This window comes from Erinaceus europaeus, chromosome 4, assembly GCF_950295315.1.
Source record: "Erinaceus europaeus chromosome 4, mEriEur2.1, whole genome shotgun sequence".
NCBI lineage: Eukaryota > Metazoa > Chordata > Mammalia > Eulipotyphla > Erinaceidae > Erinaceus > Erinaceus europaeus.
In genome coordinates, this window is record NC_080165.1 from 67,112,165 (window position 1) to 67,134,168 (window position 22,004).

The following is a 22,004-nucleotide window of genomic DNA, read 5'->3' on the forward strand; positions in this document are numbered from 1 at the left end:
GTGCCCAGGACTTGTATTAAAGCCACTCAGCAAAAGTACACCTGTCGGGGTCTCTGGTGGGGTGAGAAGGTAACGGAGAAAGGTAACGGACCGGTTCTTTCTCACTCGCACAAGAGACGACATGAAGTAAAGACACCGGGGAGACCTGCAGCGTGCTCAGATTTCATTTATTAGCAGGTGGACATGAGTTAAATAGAAAACCAAACAAAGGGAATTATTGAAATATGTCAGAAATTACAGGTTTCTTAAAGATCAGCTTGCCCTTATGGTAGGGGGCTGGTATGACAGGAATTGATGCGATACAAGACAGTTATTCTTCATGACACAAGCAACTTAATTATCCAAAAGTATTTGAGAGAAGCATAGGGGTTAAACCAGTAGGGTGAGACAGACAGAAGATGGATATCAAAAGGCCAGATAGTTTGGAATTTCTCTTGTCTGGGGTCTGAGGTGTATAATGGAGTGTGTGATAAGGTGTGTTCTTCTGTGATCAGAAGGTAAGGTGACTTTGAGTAAGTGAATCTTAAAGTAAGTGGCCATGTGGCCTGCAGTTAATGGGGAGAAGTATTGGGGTTTCTGTGGGCCTGAGAGTCAAGAAGGAAAGAACTAAGTCTGAGCTTCTCCCCTTTGCTCACCTCGGTTGAGAGAGACTAACCAAGAGGGTATCTTCTCAGACCTCCATCTAAGGATGGGGGTGGTTTTCCCTAAGCTCTATCAAGCTTACACATAGTCCCAACAGTACACCCGTTTGAGCTCACACGTTATAAAGATACACGGGTGGCGGGGGGGGGGAGGGAAATGTGCAGGTGATAGAGTTGAGAGAAGAAAGGCATGTGAGTATAATTCCACAGGTATTGGAATCTACTCGTGATCTATGGCAGTTTCCAGAACCCCACCTCTGTCCATATCTTGTCTTTCAGAACACTTCTTAAATGAAGTCTAGCAGCCTGAAAGCATGAGATCCTAAATTCAGTTCCTGGCATTATCTGTGCCAAAATGATGCTTTAATTGTCTCTCCTTCTGTCTATTTCTCATAAATAAGTAAGTCAATAATTTTAAATAAGGTCTCTTTCTAAATATTGTATGTATTGATTTGGGTAGAGACAGAGACGCCAAGAAGGAAGGGGTAGTTAGAGGGGGAGAGACACCTACAGCCCTGCTTCACTGATGATCCTTGTGCTTGGTAGCACATGTCCCCAGCTGGATGTGCCACCACCTGGCTCCAATAAAGAAATATTTTAGTCATTTATTTATTTTTTGAATAAAGGCAGAGAAATTAAGAGGGGAAAGAGGTAGATAGATAGATAGATAGATAGATACATGCTTCACTGCTCATGAAGCTTCCCCCTTGCAGGTAGGGACCAAGATCTTGAACCCAAGTCCTTTCTCATGTGTGCTCAACCAGGACACCACCGTCTGGCCCCCAATATTGTGGATTTTTTTTTTTTCTGTCTCCAGGTATATCACTGGTTCTCAGTGCCTGCACTATGAATCCACTCTTCCTGGAGGCCATCTTTTCCCTTTTGTTGCCCTTGTTGTTTATCATTGTTGTTATTATTGTTGTTGTTACTGTTGTCTTTGTTGTTGGATAGGACAGAGAGAAATCGAGAGAGTAGGGGAAGCGGGGCGGGGGTTGGGGGGGACAACTACTTGTGAAGCGATTCTCCTGCAGGTGGGGAGCCAGGCTAGAACCGGGAGCCTTAAGCGGTCTGTGTGCTTTGCGCCATGTGGGCTCAACCCTCTGTGCTAACGCCAACCCCCCACCCTATAAATTTTTGTTTGCTTCCAGGGTTATTGCCTGCTCGGTACCTGCACCATGAATCCACCGCTCCTGGAGGCCATTTTTTCCCTTTTGTTACCCTGGTTGTTTCACCGTTGTTGTGGTTATTATTATAGTTGCTATTGATCTCGTTGTCGTTGGATAGGACAGAGAGAAATGGAGAGAGGAGGGGAAGACAGAGATGGGGAGAGAAAGATAGACACCTGCAGACCTGCTTCACTGCCTATGGAGCGACTCCCCTACAGATGGGGGTCCAGGCGGCTCGAACCGGGATCCTTACGCCCCCGCTTTGTGCCACGTGCACTTAACCCACTACGCTACCACCCGACCCCCTACCCCATAAATATTTTTAAAAGAGATCTATAGAGCCTACCATCCCTTACCTCTTCCATAAGAAATGGTGCCATTTCCCATCATGTGAATCTGAGGGGTGGTACCTCAGTGGTTTTATAGGGGACAATAGCCTTGTATTAGGAAAGTGACATGAGGAGGTAGCTCCAAGGTAGAGGGCAGGACTTGTGCACATAGGTCTTGAGTTGAGTCCTGGAACTCTCCATGCAAAGTGAGAGAGGCTAGATCTAAAAAAAAGATATATCATTGCCCAGGAAGTAGCACAGTAGGTAAAGCACTGGACTTTCAAACATGAGGTCCTGGGTCCAATTTCTGGCACCATATGTTACTAGAATGGCATTCTAGTTCCCTTTCTCTCTTTTTCAATAATAAATAAATCCTTTAAAAGATAAAAAATGATTTGGAGGGGGTCGGGCAGTAGCGCAGCAGGTTAAGCGCACATGGTGCAAAGCACACAGACTGCATAAGTATCTGGGTTCGAGCCCCCAGATCCTCACCTGCAGGGATGTCGCTTCACAAACAGTGAAGTAGGTCTTCAGGAGTCTATCTTTCTCTCCACCTGTCTGTCTTCCCATCCTCTCTCGATTTCTCTCTGTCCTAGCCAACAACAATGACAACAATAAGAATAACAAAAATAAACAAGGGCAACAAAGGAGAAAGTGTGACCTCCAGGAGCAGTGGATTTGTGGTGTAGGCACCAAGCCCCAGAAATAACCCTGGAGGCAAAAAAAAAAAAAAGACTTGATGTGTTTCACCAAAGTAAAGGACTCTGGTGTGGGGGGTTGCTTACAGGTCCTGCTGCATGATATAGTAGAGAAAGACCCAGGCTGAGGATGAGAGTGTTTTGCAGAAAAATCAGAAATTTTACACATGTACTAACAACTGTATTTACCATAAACCATTAATCCCCCAGTAAACATTTATTTAAAAAATAAATAAAAGATTGCATATGAGTCCATGCAAATGAAATGTCCATTGTCCCAGGTAGTTCAAAGGAAAAGGGCCATACACATAAGGTCTTCAGTTCAATCCTTGACATTTCATATTTCAGAGTGATTCTGATATATATATCAGATGACCTGTCAGCAGAGCTGGGACAGAGTGAGGTTGTGACATGTACTGGATCACTTGTCTAAGATAAAGAGGCTGAAAACCTTGAATTCTTCCCATCTGACCTCATCATTTAGATCTGGGGCCCTAAGAACCAACCTTTGAGCTCAGAACTTCCCCTGAGAAATCTGAAGAAGCCAGCCTCCCCCTCCAGCTTGCTGAGGCCTAGAGTCCCAAGGGGACACATGGGGGAAGCCCCTACAGTGAGGAGGCTGGACCTCCATGGTCTGTAGCCTAGTCCACAGGACGCACACTGTACAGAATGAAGGTGGTAAGTGGCCTGGGAGATCGTAAGTGGACACTGCATTGGATTCTCAAGTATGAGGTCCCCAGAATTTGAATTCCAGCTTTGTATGTGCCAGAGTGATACTTGATTCTCTCTCAAACAAACATAAATATTTTAAATGCAAACATTCTGTATGTATTTTATATGTAAAATATATCTTGGAGGCTGGGGAAATAGCATAATCACTAATAACAAATTACATATATACATCTTGGGGGCTGGAGAGAGAGGTCAGTGAGTAGGGCATATGCTTTCCCATGTGTGTAACCCAGATTAGAGATTACAGCCTTAGCACCACATAGGAGGGACTATGACACTGGAGAAAGTTCTGGCATTGCGGTGTCTCTCTTTCTGAATAAAATCATGCCTGCAAGTGTCTATCTTTCTCTCCCCCTCTCTGACTTCCCCTCCTCTCTCCATTTCTCTCTGTCCTATCCAGCAACGATGACATCAATAACAACAATAATAACTACAACAATAAAACAAGGGCAACAAAAGGAAATAAATAAAAATAATTAAAAAAAAAATTTTAAGCAGCCTGATAGGGAGGTTGCACAGTAAGTAAAGTGTTAGACTCTCAAACATGAACTTGATCTCCAACAACACATAATGCCAAGAGTGATATTCTGGTTCTCTCTCATAAATAAATCTACTTTAAACAAAAACAACAAAAAAAGTAATAAGAAGCAGTGAAATTGCACATATCGGAGGCCTCCTAAGTGAAACAGTTGAGATGACAACAGAGAAATATTTTAGTGTTGCTATATTCTGCATTCTCCTCACTCTACATTCTCCTTCATTTCTGTGTTCATTTTTTGCACCAACAGATAAGGTCCTTCATAGCATGGCCCTCAAGTAAATCCAGGCCCAGTCCCTGGAAATATATATATATATATATATATATATATATATATATATATATATATTCAAATAGAAACAAGAAAATCCAATTGCATAGAAACAGAGGCTAGAATGGTGGCTTGTAGTAGACAGGAGATAGGGAGCAACGAGGGAAGAGAAGGTGTCACAAAAAAAATAAGTGGCATTTATGTGATGGGATACAAGTGTTAAGTAACACTATGGTGGTAATCATTTTACAGTTTGTATGTAGTATTCATATTAGGGTAGCGAATCAATAAATTGTATGCCTTGATTTTGCATTGTTGCTTTTTTTCTAAATCTTATAGACATAGAGACAGAGAGAAAGGGAGAGAGGGGCCGGGCAGTGGCACACCTGGTTAAGTGCACATAGCACCAAACGCAAAGACCTGCATGAAGATCCGGGTTTGAACGCCTCCACCACCCCACCCCCGCCCCCACTCCCACCCACAGGGGCTGCGCTTCACAAGTGGTGAAGCGGGTCTGCAGGTGTCTTTCTCTTTCTCCCCTCCCCTCTCAATTTCTCTCTGTCCCATGCAGTAAAACTTGGGGGGGGGGGAGAAATGAAGCAATGGATTCCTAGTGCAGGCACTGAGCCATAGTGATAACCCTGGAGGCAGAGGGAGGGAGAGAGAAAGATTACAGCGCAGCTCCACCACCACGCTACCATCCACGAAGCTTTCCCAAAACCTCCCTTGGTGCTATGGTGCTCTGCATGTGGTACCAGAGCTTGAACCTGGAACCACCTGCATGGTAAGGTGGATACTGTACCTGATGAGCGACCTGCTGGGCCTCCATACACTGTATGTGAGAATTGTATCTCTACAAAACTGGGAGAAGTGATTTTGGAACATTATGTAAATGTTATGCTTTCAAATTATAAAGCGGGACACTTAATTGGTTATACTCTGCTACTTATGAAAATGCTTTCCAAAGATTTGTTTCTTTAATTATGGACTGCATGGGAGTCCGGCGGTAGCGCAGCAGGTTAAGCACACATGGTGCTAAGCACAAGGACTGGCTAAGGATCCGGGTTCGAGCCCCCGGCTCCCCACCTGCAGGGGAGTCGCTTCACAAGTGGTGAAGCAGGTCTGCAGATGTCTTTCTCTCCCCCTCTCTGTCTTCCCCTCCTCTCTCCATTTCTCTCTGTCCTATCCAGCAACATCAATAACAACAGCAACAATAACTACAACAAGGGCAACAAAAGGGAAAATAAATATATTTAAAAAATAAATTAAACAAATAAATAAAATAATTATGGACCGCAGCAGAGCTCTATCTTATGCAAAGCATTCACTCTATTTCTGAGCCCTCGCCCAGCCTCAGTCTATGTAAATGTGAAGTGTAGACCGAAATGTGGAAAAACTAAGACCATCGATCAGCTGTGGGTGAGAAACCAGCTTGAATTTTGTTCCTGGTTTGTTTGTTTTTTCTCTCTTAAAATATTCACCACGCTTCTTTTGTGTAACAGAATGAAAGTTTCCAAGTTAACAGAATCAGCATAATTTCATACCAACGAGCTAGTGTAGGGCACTGAGGTAGATTTGATCAAGCTTTATTTCTGCCTAAAATTTAGAAATGTAGGGAGTCGGGCAATAGCGCAGCGGTTAAACACATGTGGCGCGAAGCTCAAGGACCAATGTAAGGATCCGGGTTCGAACCCCCGGCTCCCCACCTACAGGGGAGTCGCTTCCCAGGCGGTGAAGCAGGTCTATAGGTGTCTATCTTTCTCTCCCCCTCTCTGTCTTCCCCTTCTCTCTCCATTACTCTCTGTCCTATCCAACAACGAACGACATCAACAAGGGCAACAAAAGGGGGAGGGGGAGAAATGGCCTCCAAGAAGGGAGCCGGGCGGTAGAGCAGTGAGTTAAGTGCAGGTGGCCCGAAGCTCAAGGACCAACGTTAAGGATCCCAGTTCCAGCCCCCAGCTCCTCCCCACCTGCAGGGAGTCGCTTCACAGGCGGTGAAGCGGGTCTACAGGTGTCTTTCTCTCCCCCTCTCTGTCTTCCCCTTCTCTCTCCATTTCTCTCTGTCCTATCCAACAACAGCAACATAATAACTACAGTAATAAGACAACAAGGGCAACAAAAGGGAATAAATAAATATTTTTTTTAAATGGCCACCAGGAGCAGTGGATTCATGGTGCTGGCACTGAGCCCCAGCAATAACCCTGAAGGCAAAAAAAAAAAAATTAGAAATGCAAAGACTGGGTGGTGGCTCACCCAGTGGAGTGCACATGGCATCATGCACAAGGATCTGAGTTCAATATCTCCAGAAGTTTCATGCACAGTGGAGCAGTACTGCAAATGTTCTGTCCTGTATCTTTCTTCTGCTCTCTCTGCCTCTTGCCTTCTGTCAAGATAAATAAATAGCCACTGGAAACAGTGAAGTCTTGCAAGGCACCAAGTACCAGCAATAAAACTGTAAAAATTTAGATAATATTTTAGATATGCTAGTCATTGACAGGAAAACAGCCTGGAGAAATTCTCACTCTGCGACAAATGGGGATTTGGGGATTACAATAAGGTTGTTTAAGTCTCTCCAAACACTCACTGTGCAGAAGATAATCAAGGAAAATGTTAAGGAAAAATGAATACGTCCCCTCTCACCTGCTCACAAAAACTATTTCTCCCATCAGCTTCCTCACCCACACCCACATTACACCCCAGGAATCTGTTTGTCCCTTTGGTATCACACTTTTCTGCTGCAGCTTATAGAAACCGTGCCACTTTGTGCCGTCCCTACAGACGCATTACCTGGGAAGGGCAGAGGTGTTTACAACCCTCTCCTTGACTAGGGATTTGTAGCAGTAATCCTCACTCACAGAGAAAATAAAGCCCCCAGCAGTGACCTTCAGTTGGACTTCCCTTCCACCTGAGGTGCCTGTAAGCTAACCACCTGGAGTTCACGAGTGTTGCCTGTGCTCCAACCACATCCTGCTGGTAGTGTGTCCAACACCCTGAGTACAAGCCCCCCGGGACTTGTCAAGCCACAGCTGAACCCCTAACCTTAGCCAGAGAATGGGCGAGCTGGACAGAGAGGCAGTGAGGGAGAGTTTCTGGCTGTGGGTTTACTGAAAGAGCATGAAGTCACCTCTAGCACAAAGGAGGAGGTTTTCTTTCTCACACCACTGCCCCCCCCCACAGCCCGCCACATGTGTTCACACATACAAAGAATACCTTGGAAATGCTTTTTTGTGTTGCTCTATCATGATTTCAGAAGAACAGCAACAGACACCTACTGAGCACCTGCTCTAGACAGAGCCAAGAAGTGACCATGATCTACTCCAGTGTCTGTATTAAAAGACTGGCAAGAAAAACATATGACCCAGGATCAAGTCTAGCCCCCATGATGCTATGGAAAGCTTCTGTGTAGTGTCTTTCATCTGATTCTCTGTTTCTGTCTATCTGAAAAAGCTGGCCTGGAGCGATGAAGCCCCAATGATGACAGAAAAAAGATGATGGTGATTATGGTGATGATCAAAGAACACCAATGGTCAATTACCTACCCAAAGTTACAAGCTGACAACTCAGCTGTAACTGCAACCTAGACCTTCTCACGGCCTCTTCCTCCACACTTTCTACCTGATCCAATGCCAAATTCCCTAAGAGGGGGTGCCGAAGCTTGAAAGACTGAGGGAAAAGGGGGGATTGAGGCAGAAATGTGAGTTTCTTGAACTCAGTCCTCAACTGTGAGTAAATGAGACAACTAGCTAGACTATGCTTCAGTCTCATGAGACAACTAGCTAGACTATGCTTCAGTCTCATAGGTTGAACTACATAAAGTTGCCATTTTTACAATCCAGGCAAGCCAGAGCATTGACAATTCATATGAATCCAGTCTAACACACCTTCCCACATGAAATAGTAATTTGCACACCTAATGGGGAGAGAAAGGCACTGGTTGGGGTGAGGTCAGAGGCCCAGGTCTCCCTACCCCTAAAGACCGCTGACCCCAGGACAGTGGGCCACTCACTCTTTGACTTCTTTGGAAGAAAAATCCAGGTAGCGGTTACTGATCCACTGGATCTCAAACCAGTCCCGAAAGCCATTGTTGCCGCAGCATTTGAACTCGATCTGGAGCATGTCTATGGTCTTCTTCATGAAACACCTGCCAGGTGTATCCGTGTCCCGGTAGTACTTCATGCCATTCTTGAGCCCGTGGGCCAGGGTGCTCTCCAGGGAGCCCCGCATGAGGAAGCAGCAGAGGGACACTAGGAAGAGAACGATGTTGAAGAGGACACAAACAGCCAGGTAGGGCTTCAGCCAGGGCCGCCACTTGGCGTACTTGACAGGGTCCAGGGAATCATAGCAGATCTTGCCGGCCAGAGAGTTGAAGACAACAGACAACACCCCCACCCCAATCAAGGAGTTGGGCACGAAATGGCTCTCAGAGTTATCCATCACCTCGCTTCTCTTCCGGAGCTCTATCTTCAGGAACAGCCCCAAGCTGAAGATGACGATGCCAGCCAGCACAGAAAGCCAGTTCATGAGCCAGAGCCCTTGGGCCAACTTGACTCGCTTCTTCTGGTCAAATTTCATCTTCATTAGCGCCATGCTTGCAGGGTGCAGTCCAGGCAGCCTCCCACTGCTCGGCTCCCTCTGCCAACTGTAATAATGACCCCCAGAGCAGAAGGCTCAGGGCCTTGGGAAGGATGCAGATAGCCCAAGCTGCAGGGAGCTGCTCTGGGGGCTGCCCATTTTGAGCCCCCCTAGTTGGTGACCCCCATTAACTCTTCAGTGATAGCAGGGGCCTCAGAGTTGGAGCTGACAAAGGGGGCCAGTCCTCTGTGTCCTTCCTGCAGTTTCCGTCCCAGCCAAGAAGGGACAGGCGGAACAGCACAGATTACAAGTGGGATCCTCTATGCATCCCGCTAATCCCTTTAGTCAGGTTCATCCCATTACAGAAAGCCATACCAACTTCAAAACATGGCCAGAAGGAGCCTCTGTGGACACATTGTTGCATAGCGCTTTGGGTTTGGCTTGAAGAATTGAGAGCAAAAAGGATGACACTGGCATGCGTGCGTGAAGCCCTGGGTTCGATGCTGGCATTGCATTAGGGGAAAGAAGAAAAAAAAAACTCACAGATGGCATAACAGCTCTAATCCCTGCCCATAGCCCTCCCTTCTCCCCTCCCTCCCGCTCTCTCATACACACTCTCATATTAAAGAGAATGGCAAGACTGGTCATGGATTGGGAGTTATCCGAATGGCTGGTTCAGAACACATCTAGATCTCCAGCAGCACATTTCCAGGTCAGACTCCTTTAAAATGTAAACTTCAAACGTGTGTGTGTGTGTGTGTGTGTGTGTGTGTGTGTGTGTGTGTGTGTATGTGTGCATGTGCGTGTGTGTGTGATAGAGACAGAAATTGAGAGGTTAGGGGGAGATAGAGAGACACAGCACTACTTCACTGCTCATGAAGCTTCCCATATCTGCAGGTCACCTGCAGGTCATTGCACGTGGTAAAGTATGTGCTCAACTGGATGTGCCACCATCCATCCCCAAAATTTAAACCTTTCAAGGCTGGGGAAATGGCTCAACTGATAGAGAGCACTGATCTTGCTTGTCTGAGGTTCCTGGTTCAACCCCAAGCACAGTATATACTAAAGTGGCTCTCTGGTTTGATTCTCTTTCTCTCAGTCTCACATGTAATAAATTAACCTTTAAAAATTAAATTGGGAGATAGCATAATGGTTATGCAAAAAGACTGTCATGCCTGAGGTTCCAAGGTCTCAGGTTCAATTCCCTGCCCTACCTTAAGCCAGAGCTGAGCCGTGCTCTGGTAATTAATTAATTAGTTAATTAATTAATGGGATAGAAAGATGGTTTAATGGGTAGAGCAGGAGACTTTTGTGCCTGAGGTTCCAGTTCAACCCCTGGTGCCAGAGTAATGCTCTGGTGTATCTGTCTGTCCATCTGTCTCTATGTCTTGTGAAATACGCAAGCCTCTCTAATATGCAATAAAATAAATATTTTACAAAATATATTCAACAAGGGCAACAAAAGGGAATAAATAAATAAAATAAATATTTAAATATATATATATATATATATATATATATTAAATCAGGGGGCAAGTGGTGGCACACCAGGTTAAGTGCACATAGTGTGAAGCGCATAGACCAGCGCAAGGATCCCAGTTTGAGCCCCCGGCTCCCCACCTGCAGAGGGTGTCACTTCACAGGCAGTGAAGCAGGTCTATAGGTATCTGTCTTCCTTTCCCCTTCTCTGTCTCCCTCTTCTCTCTTAATTTCTCTCTGTCTTATCCAACAGCAACAGTAGCAGCAACAACAGCAAAAAATGAAAAAAAAAAAAGGCCACCAGAAGTAGTAGATTTGTAGTGCAGGCACCGAGCCCCACTGATAACCCTGGAGGGAAAAAAATTTAAATCATGATCAAAGAGGTGGTGCAGTGGATGAAGTGTTGAACTCACAAGCATGAAGTTTTGAGTTCAAACCTGGGCACTGTATATGCCAGAGTGATACTCTGGTTATATCTCAATAAATAAATTCATTTTTCTGGTTACATCTCAATAAATAAACAATTTTCATTGTTTAAGCATGCAATGAACACACATCACTATCCAAACTGAAAAAGAAATGATGGGATGTGAGAAAACATCTGCAACATGAAGACAAAGAATTAATATGTAAAGCAATGTCAACATGGGGGCCGGGCAGTGGCACACCTGGCTAAGCGCACAGAGTATGAAGCGAAGGACCTGCGCAATGATCCCGGCTCCCCATCTGCAAGGGGGTCACTTCACAAACAGTGAAGCAGGTCTGCAGATGTCTATCCTTCTCTCTCCCTCTCTATCCTTCCTCCCCTCTCAATTTCTCTCTGTCCTAGCCGATAAAAATTAAAAATGGCAACCAGGAGCACTGGATTTGTAGTGCAAGCACTGAGCCCCAGAGATAACTCTGGAAGCAAAAAAAAAAAAGTCAGTATCAAGAATTTTACAAGTGAAAACCAACAACCCACTAGGGAAACAGGCAAAAGGCAGGAACAGACAATTAAGGAAATTTGGAAAGTCCTGACAATCTGGAAAAATATTTTGGTCTGTGTAGAAAACAAGGAAACGCAAACTGAAAACTGAAATTGTTGTCAAAAGTCAAAATTGCCTTGTGGGGAAATAACTCAAGTGGTACAGCACAAAGTGAGCATGGCCTAAGGCACCTGGTTTGATCCCTGGTGCTCCATATACTGGAGTGATGCTCTGGCTTCTCTCCTCTTCCTCTTTCTAGTGAAATTCTATCTCCTATGAAATAAAATAAAATAGATATTTAATTTTTTAATAAGTAAGAGGCATTACTTTTATTTTAAAATATTTATTCAAGGGCCGGGTGGTGGCACACCTGGTTGAGTGCACATATTAGGATGCATAAGGAGGGAGTCAGGCATAGTGTATGTGGAGCAAAGCTCAAGGACAGGCATAAGGATCCCTGTTCGAGCCCCCCCCCCCCCGCTCCCCACCTGCAGGGGAGTCACTTCACAGGCAGTGAAGCAGGTCTGCAGGTGTCTATCTTTCTCTTCTCTGTCTTCCCCTCCTCTCTCCATTTCTCTCTGTCCTATCCAAAAACAATGACAGCAATAACAACAATAATGATAAACAATAAGGGCAACAAAAGGGAAAATAAATAAATATTTTTAAAAAAAAGAATGCACAAGGACCCGGGTTTTAGTCTCCAGTCCCCACCTGCAGGGAGAAAGCTTTGCAAGCAATAGGTGAAGCAGTGCTGCAGGTATCTCTCTCTCTCTCTCTCCCTCTCTATCTCCCACTTTCCTCTCAATTTCTGGCTGTCTCTATCCAGTAAATGAATAAATAAATATAATTTTAAAAATTAATTAAGATATTTATTTATTGGTAGCTGAGCAGTGGTACACCAGGTTAAGCCCACAAAGTACTATGTGCAAGGACCCAGGTTTGAGCCCCTGCTCCCCATCTCAGGGGGGGAGCTTTATGAGCTGTGAAGCAGGTCTGCAGGTATCTTTCTCTCTTCCTCTCTATCTCTACTCCCCTCTGAATTTCTCTATGTCCTATCGAATTAAAGTTAAAATTTTTACTTATTTATTTATTTATGAGACAAGAGAATGAGAACCAGAGTGTCACTCTGGCACATGTGATGCTGGGAATCAAATTCAGGACCTCATGCTTGAGAGCCCAACACCCTATCTGCCGGGCTAGCTTCTCGGGAGAGAGACCAGCAACTCGTGGTGGCATGGTAATACAATTCTTTTTTCATGCAGAGCTCCAGGGTCGGGTGTGAGCACAGCAGGTTAAGCCACGTGGCACCAAACCGCAATGGCCGCCTCCCTCTGCACACCAGCCCTTCACCAGCCCTTCACCAGCCCTTCTCCAGGTCGGGATGCGGGAGAGAAGAGAGAGAAACCAGGAACAGAAGTGGGCTTAATAGGGTAAAACCGGAAATGGCAAGTCAGGACGGAGATGGCTGGGAAAGGGAGTGGAGAAAAGAATGAGCAGCAAGGTAGAAAGCTTCCATAGCAACGCTTGCTAGGGTTTCAACAGGCAGGATTAATGTACCCTGCAGGCAGGGTGGGTCTCGAGGTAGAAAGAAGATAGAACAAAGGTGGGGATCTTTCAGGCAAAACAATGATTATGTAAATAGGCCATAATATCAGCAATGGAGCAGGGAGCAGAGCAGGGTGGGGCTGGCTTTAAGGCCGGACACCTATCCACTATGCTACCTCCCAGGTATCAAAAATAAATATTTTTAAAATGAAGATCTATGCTCTAACAGTCTGTACCTTTTTTTTTTTTTTTTAGTGGCCACCAGGGTTATCACTGGGGCTTGGTGACTGCAAGGTAAATCCACCACTCCTAGTGCCCATTTTTCCCTTTTTTTTTTTTTATGGGACAGAGACACAGAGAGAAATTGAGAGGGGCATGAGGAGATAGAGTGGAGTGAGAGAGAGAAATACCTGAAGCACTGTTTCCCCCCTTGTAAAGCTGTCCCTACCCCCACAGGTGGGGACCAGGGGTTTGAACCCAGGTCTTTGTGCATGGTAAAGTGTGCACCAAACTGGGTGCACCACTGCCCATCCCAAGTGTACATTTTTATTGTCTTTTTTTAATGATTACTAGACCTAACTTTATAGAACACAGGAGTTTTTGTATTTACCAGAAATAATAAATAAATAATTGAACAGACGGAGTTCTTATATCTCCTTTGTCCCTAAATAATCTTCACTATAATCATTCTCTGGTGTTGGTGTGGTACATTTGTTACAATTGATATACCAGCATTAATATGTTTGCAACCAAAGTCTACAGTATGAATGTAAAACATTAATTCCCCAATAAAGAAATAAATTATTTAAAAAAAAAAAAAGTCTACAGTAGCTTACACCAGAGTAACTCTGTGTCACCGTTGCATGGATTTTGCTAAATGCATGTCACATATTCATCATTACCATATCATGGTTTCATTACTTTTTTTTTTTAACCGGAGCACTGCACAACTCTGGTTTATAGTTATGCAAGGGACTGAACCTGGGACTTCAGAGCCTCAGGCATTAAAGTCATTTGCATAAGCATTACGCTATCCACTGGGTAACCACTATCGCTACATTCATTCTTTTGCAGAATGTCATACAGTTTGAATCACCAAGCAAAAATAAATCATAGCAAAAAAATAAATAACTAAAAAAGCAACTTGCTCTTCCTCCGCAACATTTCATGGCTTGATAGCTAATTCTGCTTATCAAAATATTTCATTATGTGTATGCACCATGCTTTTTAAAATTTTTTTAAATTTTATATTTATTTATTTATTCCCTTTTGTTGCCCTTGTTGTTTTATTGTTGTAGTTATTATTATTGTTGTCATCATTATTGGATAGGACAGAGAGAAATGGAGAGAGGAGGGGAAGACAGAGAGGGGGAGAGAAAGATAGACACCTGCAGACCTGCTTTGCTGCCTGTGAAGCAACTCCCCTGCAGGTGGGGAGCCAGGGCTCGAACCGGGATCCTTACTCTGGTCCTTGCGCTTTGCACCACCTGCGCTTAACCCACTGCGCTACAGCCCGACTCCCCATGTGTTTTTTTTTTAATCAACTCAAGTATCAATGGGCACCTTGGTTACTTGCAATATGAAGCAATTATAAGTGGCTATAAACACTTATGTGAAGGTTTCTGTGAGGATGTAAGTTTTCAACACATTTGGGTAAATACATAAGGATATAGTTACTGAATCATATGGTAAGATTATGCTTAGCTTTATAAGAAACTGCCAAACTGTTGTCCAAAGTGACTCTACCATCTGTATCAGAATGCATATGAGTTCCTGTTGCTCCACATCCTTGCCAGCATTCGATGCTGTTAGAGTTCTGGATTTTAACCATTCTAATGGATGTGTAGTGATATTTTACTGTCATTTGATTTTGCTTGTTCTAATGTTATATGATGTTGAATATCTTTCCATTTGCTTATTCTGGTGTATTTATCTTCTTTGCTGAGGTGTCTGTTCAGTGCTCCACCCCACACCACCCCACCCCTTTTTTTTAATATTTATTTACTTAGTGGTCAGGGAGATGGCTTAGCAGGTAGAGTGCAGGACTTGTATTTGCACTTACTTTAGGTGTGATTCCTTTTTTTTTTTAAATTTTTTATATTTATTTACTTATTTTCCCTTTTGTTGCCCTTGTTGTTTTTTATTGTTGTGGTTATTATTGTTGTTGTTACTGATGTCATTGTTGTTAGATAGGAGAGAGAGAAATGGAGAGAGGAGGGGAAGACAGAGGGGGGGAAAAGAAAGATAGACACCTGCAGACCTGCTTCACTGCCTGTGAAGCGACTCCCCTGCAGGTGGGAAGCAGTGGGCTCTAACTGGGATCCTTATACCAGTCTTTGCGCTTTGTGCCATGTGCACTTAACCCACTGCACTACCGCCTGACACCCTGATTCCTTTTTTTTTTTTTTTAATTTTTTTCATTTATTTATTTGATAAGGCAGGGAGAAATGGAGATGGGAAGGGGAAACAGAGAGGGAGAGAGAAATAGAGACACCTGCAGTACTGCTTTACTGCTAGTGAAACTTCCCCCCTACAGGTAGGATTGGGGGCTTGAGCCTAGGTCCTTGTGCACTATAATGTGTGCACTCAACCAGGTGTGCCCACACCTAGTCTTCTGGGGTGTGATTCTTATAACTCATAAAATGACAGATGGAACAGAGCTCTTGTCTTTCTTGATAAAATAAATAATAAGTAAGGAAAAACAACTTTGTACTCAAATTCATATTCATCTTATACCAAAGTTTTCATAATTAAAATAAGAAACTCATCTGTTCCAGCCAGTAACTATGCCAAATGCCTAGCCTGCGATCTCCTACACCTTCCTTCCTCTGCCCTGGTTCCATCAGATTCACTACCTGCACACTCCTTTTTAAAATCTCTACATCACTAAGATCAAAGCAGTATTTCCCCAGAGATATAGGAGCTGCAAGAACAAAACAATCAGATACCAGATTTTTTTTTCCTTCCAGTACAGTCACCTTAAACAAAAGACTTTCACATTTTGGTGCTTTTCTATCTGTGTCTCTGGCTACTTAGGAGAAAGTTGGCCCAGAGTGGTGAATATGGAAACAAGCAAACAAACAAACAAACCACTTATTCCATTATTCTACCAGATTCAAATTGCAAATTGCCAGAGGAGAGAGTGAGAGACAGACAAGCCAGGGCGTAGCTCTGGCTATGATGAATCTCCAAGGTCAGGTTCTGAGGTGCAGAAGATTCATTTTATTTTGTTCTCACACCACATTTTTGTTAAAAACAATATTCCGGGGAGGGGGACCCCGTGGTAGTGAAATGGGTCATGTTCACATGGTGTGAAGCGCAAGGACCAAGTAAGGATCCTAGTTAGAGCCCCCAGCTCCCCACCAGCAGAGAGGTCATTTCACAAGCAGTGAAGCAGGTCTACAGGTGTCTATCTCCTGTCTGTCTGCCCCCCTCTCTGTTTTTCCCTCCTCTCTCGATTTCTCTCTGTCCTAGCCAACAACAACAGCAATAACAACAACAACACAATAATGTCACAATAATGTCACAGCAATAACAACAACAAGGGCAACAAAATGGGAAACAATGGCCTCCAGGAACAGTGGATTCATAGTGCAGACACCAAGCCCCAGCAATAATCCTAGAGGGAAAAAAAAAAATCCTCAGGTTAATCATTCTTCTAATAACCAATGCTTGACTTTTAAATAGCTTTGAAACCTCAGAGGGTTTTTGAAAACTTTATCAGTTAACAAACAAGAGAAAGAGAAGCAGCTGTCATTCTGACAAATGCAGAGCCAGGCTCCAATCTGGGACCTCATGTTTCCAAGCCCTGCATTTTACATCTGTGTCATAACCAGGATGCCTGTAAACTGTTTTATGAATCAGGGGCCAGACAGTGGTGCACCTGGTTGAGCTCATACATTACAGTGCTCAAGGACGCAGGTCAAGCCCTCAGTCCCCACCTGCAACAAGGAAACTTCATGAGCTATGAGGCACTGCTGCAGGTGTCTCTCTCTTTCTCTTGCTCCCTCTCTCTTTTTTTTTTTGAAATTTTTACTTATTTATTATTAGACATAGAGAAATGAAGAGGGGCAGAGTAAATAGAGCATGAGAGAAACAAAGAGACCCCTGCAGCTCTACTTCTATAACCCTTGAGCCGTTTCCCCCTGCAGGTGGGGTCCAGGGTCCAGGTGCTTGAACCCAGGTCATTATGCACTAGAATGTGAGCACTTAACCACCTAGCACTCTCCTTTTCTATATTTTCCTTCCCTCTCAATTTCTATCAAAAATGTCATTAGTTTGTTTATTTTTTAATTTAATTTTATTTTTTACCAGAGCACTGCTTATGGTGCTGTGGGGGATTGAACATGTGACCTCTGAACCAACCCCAAGCATGAGTCTATTTGCATAACCAGCAAACTATCTCCCCCACCCAATATGGGTTTATATTATATATATATATATATAGAGAGAGAGAGAGATTGAGAAAGAGAAACCAGAACACCACTTAGATCTGTTATACAACAGTGCTTGGGACTGAACCTGGGACCTCTGAAGTCTCATGCATGCAAGTCCTGTGCACTAAGGTATCTTCCTGGCCTCTTCAAAGAATTTTAATTCTTCATCACCAGAGACAATGAAGAGTATGCTGAAGTCTTTAGAAGTTTGTTTTTCCCCCAAAGAGGTATTGAGACAACTAGAAACAAGTGCAGCTCAAACCTCATATACAAAAATCCTAAAGAAGCAGAAGCACCAATAGCTCAAAGACAAGAGTCCAGGACTTTCACGTGTGAGTGAGGCTCAAAGTTCCACCCTGGTAGCACTTATGCCAAAGAGGAGCTGTGCTCTAGTCTCTGTCTCCTTCTTTCTGTGTGTCTCATGAAATAAATAAACACATAAGAAATCTAAAGAAATGCTGGGAAATTGTGCAGATGCAGTCACATCCACCATGTTGTCCCCTCAGGGTATTGTCAATTCCCACGAGAAAACCTTATTCCCGGGAGTGCCTTGTTTCCTCGCCAATCCTGTCCAGACTTGTCACTTCCGGAATTTCCCTCATAAAACCCCTTCTTGTTCCACCCCTTCTCTCTCTTGCTCACTTTTCACCCCTTTTTTCACCCTTTCTCTCTTGCATGGAAGGGTTGTTGCGTGTAGCGAGAGGCGGCCATTTTTGCTAGCTCCACGTGGCCCGAACTGCTATGCTTCACCCAACTCTGAGGTGCCTGCGAGAATAAAGATGTGTGTTCCCTCTCCGCTCAGGATCTCCTGTCTCTCCTCTGCGTTGCAGCCCAACCAAGAAAGTTATTCTGAAAAAAAAAAAAAGAAAGAGAGAAAAGAAAGTTATTCTGGGAGTCCGGCGGTAGCGCAGCCAGTTAAGCATAGGTGATGCAAAGCTCAAGGAGCAGCGGAAGGATCCTGGTTCGAGCCCCCGGCTCCCCACCTGCAGGGGAGTCGCTTCACAAGCGGTGAAGCAGGTCTGCAGGTGTCTATCTTTCTCTCCCCATCTCTGTCTTCCCCATCTCTCTCCATTTCTCTCTGTCCTATCAACAACAATGACATCTATAACAACAACAAAAATAATAATAACTACAACAATAAAGCAAGGGTAACAAAAGGGAATAAATAAATATTTTTTAAAATTCTTTTAAAAAAAAAGAAAGTTATTCTCAGAGAAAAGAGACAGGGTTGATGTGATAATATCTCAGAGAACTTCTTAGACACACACATTTGGACAAGAGAAAGAGAAAGGAAAGTGAGGGAGACCAATCTAATGTGGTAGCCAAAAGCAGGCATTTAAAAATAGTTCTATCCAGCTAAGCCGATAAGGTAAGAAACTCTTGGGAAAAGCCTAAACAGGAGAAGGGACAGAACTCATCTACGGATGTCCCCTGGTGGCCAGAAATAGAATGGTTTCATTGAGTGGGGAAAAAAAAAAAAAAAAAAAAAAAAAAAACCTTCACACTCAGCATAGAATCCCTGGAATCCCTGATAGTGGTGAGTTATCGAGGAAGGCAAAAGAGAGACAACAGACACATCAGAAACAGCCCTTGACAAATCTCGTAAGTCTGAAGTATGCCAGGACCTGGTGAGACACAAGCAGAGAAAAGGGAACAGAGGAAGAAGCAAGGACCTCTGATGGGGTATAGCATGCTCCCTCACCAGCTCCCTACCCCACTGAGCCAGTGCATGTGAACCTGTATATTATAAATCTACTCCAAAGATAATGGAATAAGTTAGTGGAATTAGTGCTGATTCCCTGTTCTCCTTAGAAATGTCTTTAGTGGGGGGGCAGGCACCAACGCACTGGGTTAAGCACACATAATGTGAAGTGCAGGAACTGGCATAAGGATCCTAGTTCGAGCCCCAGGCTTCCCACCTGCAAGGGGGCCATTTCACAAGCAATGAAGCAGGTCTGCAGGTGTCTGTCTTTCTCTCGTCCTCTCTGTCTCCCTGCCCTCTCTTGATTTCTCTCTGTCCTATCCAATAATAATTACAGCAGCAACAACAACAATAACAACAATAATAATGGGGGGAAAAGATGGCTGCCAGGAGCAATGGATTCGTAGTGCAGGCACCAATCCCCAGAGATAACCCTGAAGGGAAAAAATAAGTCTTTAATGCTATTACAATAACAAAATGAAACTAATAAAGTTATATTTAAAAATTAATATAGAGCCAGGAGGGAGAGTGGGTTGTGGCACATCCAGTTGGACACACATATGACAATGTGCAAGAACCCGGGTTCAAGTACCCAGGCCCCACCTGCAAAGAGTGAAACTCCACAAGCAGTGAAACAGTGCTGTAGGTGTCTCTCTTTATCTCCCTCTCCCCCTAAATTTCTCTCTATCCTATCAAAGAGAAAGGGAAAGAGAGGGAGAGAGAAGCTATTAGGAATAGTAGATTTGTCATGCAAGTACCAAGCCCCAGTGATAACCCTGGCGGCAATAAAATAATGATGCTAAAGGGGCGAGAGATAGGTCACCTGGTGGAGTGCACACTTTGCCATGCGCAATGACCTTGGGTCAAACCGCCTGTCACCATATGGGAGCACCAAGCAAAGAGGAGGCTTCACGAGAGGTGAAGCTGCTCTGTGCTGTCTCTCCTCTCACTTACTGTCCCTCCTCTATTTCTCACCTCTGTCTGGAAAAGAATGAAAAAGAAAAAAAAATTGTAAGAGAAGTGAAGAAGTAGGGAGGGAAGATAATAAAGGAACCCAAGAGATCACCTCTCCAGACTTGCCACCCAAGGAAAAATGAGGTACCATTTTGCTCTTTGAATAGTTAACTTTTGTTTTCTTGACATGACCCCGTGATGATCATCCTAACCGTTCTTTACTCTGTACTTTTTTTCTTTCTTCCCTTCTTTCTTTCTTTTTTTTTAAATTTTTTTAAAATTTATATCTATTTATTTATTTTCCCTTTTGTTGCCCTTGTTGTTTTTCATTGTTGTAGTTATTGATGTCGTCGTCGTTGTTGGATAGGACAGAGAGAAATGGAGAGAGGAGGGGAAGACAGAGACGGGGAGAGAAAGACAGACACCTGCAGACCTGCTTCACTGCCTGTGAAGCGATCCCTCTGCAGGTGGGGAGCCAGGGGCTTGAATCGGGATCCTTATGCCAGTCCTTGGGCTTCGCACCATGTGCACTTAACCCGCTGAGTTAAATTTTTTTTAAAAATAGTTTTTTTCAGATAGAAAGAATGAGACCAAGAAGCAATGAGAGAGAGACTACAACACTGAAGTTTCTTTCCTGTTTCCTGATGAGGAGTGCCCTTGGAGACAGGCACTGAGGATAGTGGCTAATCAAGGACATCGCAACAAAGCAGGAAGAGGGCTCAGAGATAGTTTGGCAGATAAAGCTAAAGCCATGACTTTGATCCCAACACCACATGGGAAAACCATGGACAGTACAGGGAAGCTAAATCCACAACGGACCAGCCTTGGGTCTCTATCTCCCTGTCTGTCTCCTCAGTCTGTCTATCTGTCTCTTCCTCAAAAAAATACAGAGGGCCAGTGCTCACTGGGTACAGGGCCTGAATTGTGAGGTGAGCGGTCCAGGTTCAAGCCCCGGCACCATGTAGGAAGTGTTCTGACACAGGAGGAAGCTCCAGTGCTATGATGTCTCCTCCCCCAACCTCTGTCTCTCTCATTTTTAATATTTTATTTTATTTGCCCCCAGGGTTTTATCACTAGGGCTTGGTGCCAGCACTACAAATCCACTGCTCCTGGCAGACATTTTTCATTTTTATTGGATAGAACAGAGAGAAATCGAGCTGGGAGAGGGAGATAGAGGGGGAGAGAGACAAAGAGACACCTGCAGACCTGCTTCACCTGCAGGGGGGGAGCCAGGGGCTCAAACCGGGATCCTTCCGAGGGTCCTTGTGATTCACATTATGTGTGCTTAACCCAGTGCACCACCACCTAGCCCCCTAAAAGTGTTTGTTGTTGTTTGCTTATTGGTTTTACCAGAGGGTGTACCTTTGATTTCTGAGACTGGCCAAGTCTGTCTCTCTATCTGAATTTAAAAAGGAGGCCCAAAGTGGTGAAGTTATTCATGTGTAAGGCCCCAGCTACACATACATAAACACACACATAGACACACACACACACACACACACACACACACACACACACACGGGAGAGAGAGAGAGAGACAGAGAGAGAGAGAGAGAAAGAAGTTACAAACAGTCCATGAATTAAGCCCCTCGAGACATATTCCAGACTGTGAATGCACTGGACTTAACAAGTTAATGGGTTCCTTTTTAATTGCCACCAGGGTTATCGCTAGGGCTCTATGGCAGCACTATAAGTCCACCACTCCCTGGAGGCCTTTCCCCTTGCCACCCCTACCCTACCCCAGGTTTATTTGATAGGACAGAGAGAAATTGAGAGGGGAGGAGAGATAGAATGGAAGAGAGATAAACAGAAACCTGCAGACCTGCTTCACTGCTGGTGAAGCCCCCCACCCCCCTGATTCCAAGTCCTTGTGCATGATGATATGTGTGCTTAACTGTGTTCACCACTGCCCCACACCCATTAATTGGTTCTTAATCACCAGTTATTAAGATACTTTAGGTCTCACCAGTATTCCC

The 22,004-nt window shown here is 44.2% G+C and overlaps 1 protein-coding gene across 1 annotated transcript in view; it reads right to left on the reverse strand.

Annotated features, from left to right (window-relative positions):
• Positions 1 to 19,303, reverse strand: part of PRPH2 (peripherin 2) — a 37,623-nt gene extending 18,320 nt beyond the window's left edge. Inside the window, exons 1-2 of the mRNA XM_007537369.2 lie at positions 18,123 to 19,303; positions 8,382 to 9,450 (exon numbers count right to left, since the gene is read on the reverse strand). Of these exons, the coding sequence (XP_007537431.1) occupies positions 8,382 to 8,962 (581 nt within the window). The 5' untranslated portion in view covers positions 8,963 to 9,450; positions 18,123 to 19,303. The remainder of the gene's footprint in view (positions 1 to 8,381; positions 9,451 to 18,122) is intronic.
• Between the last annotated feature and the right edge of the window lie 2,701 nt (positions 19,304 to 22,004).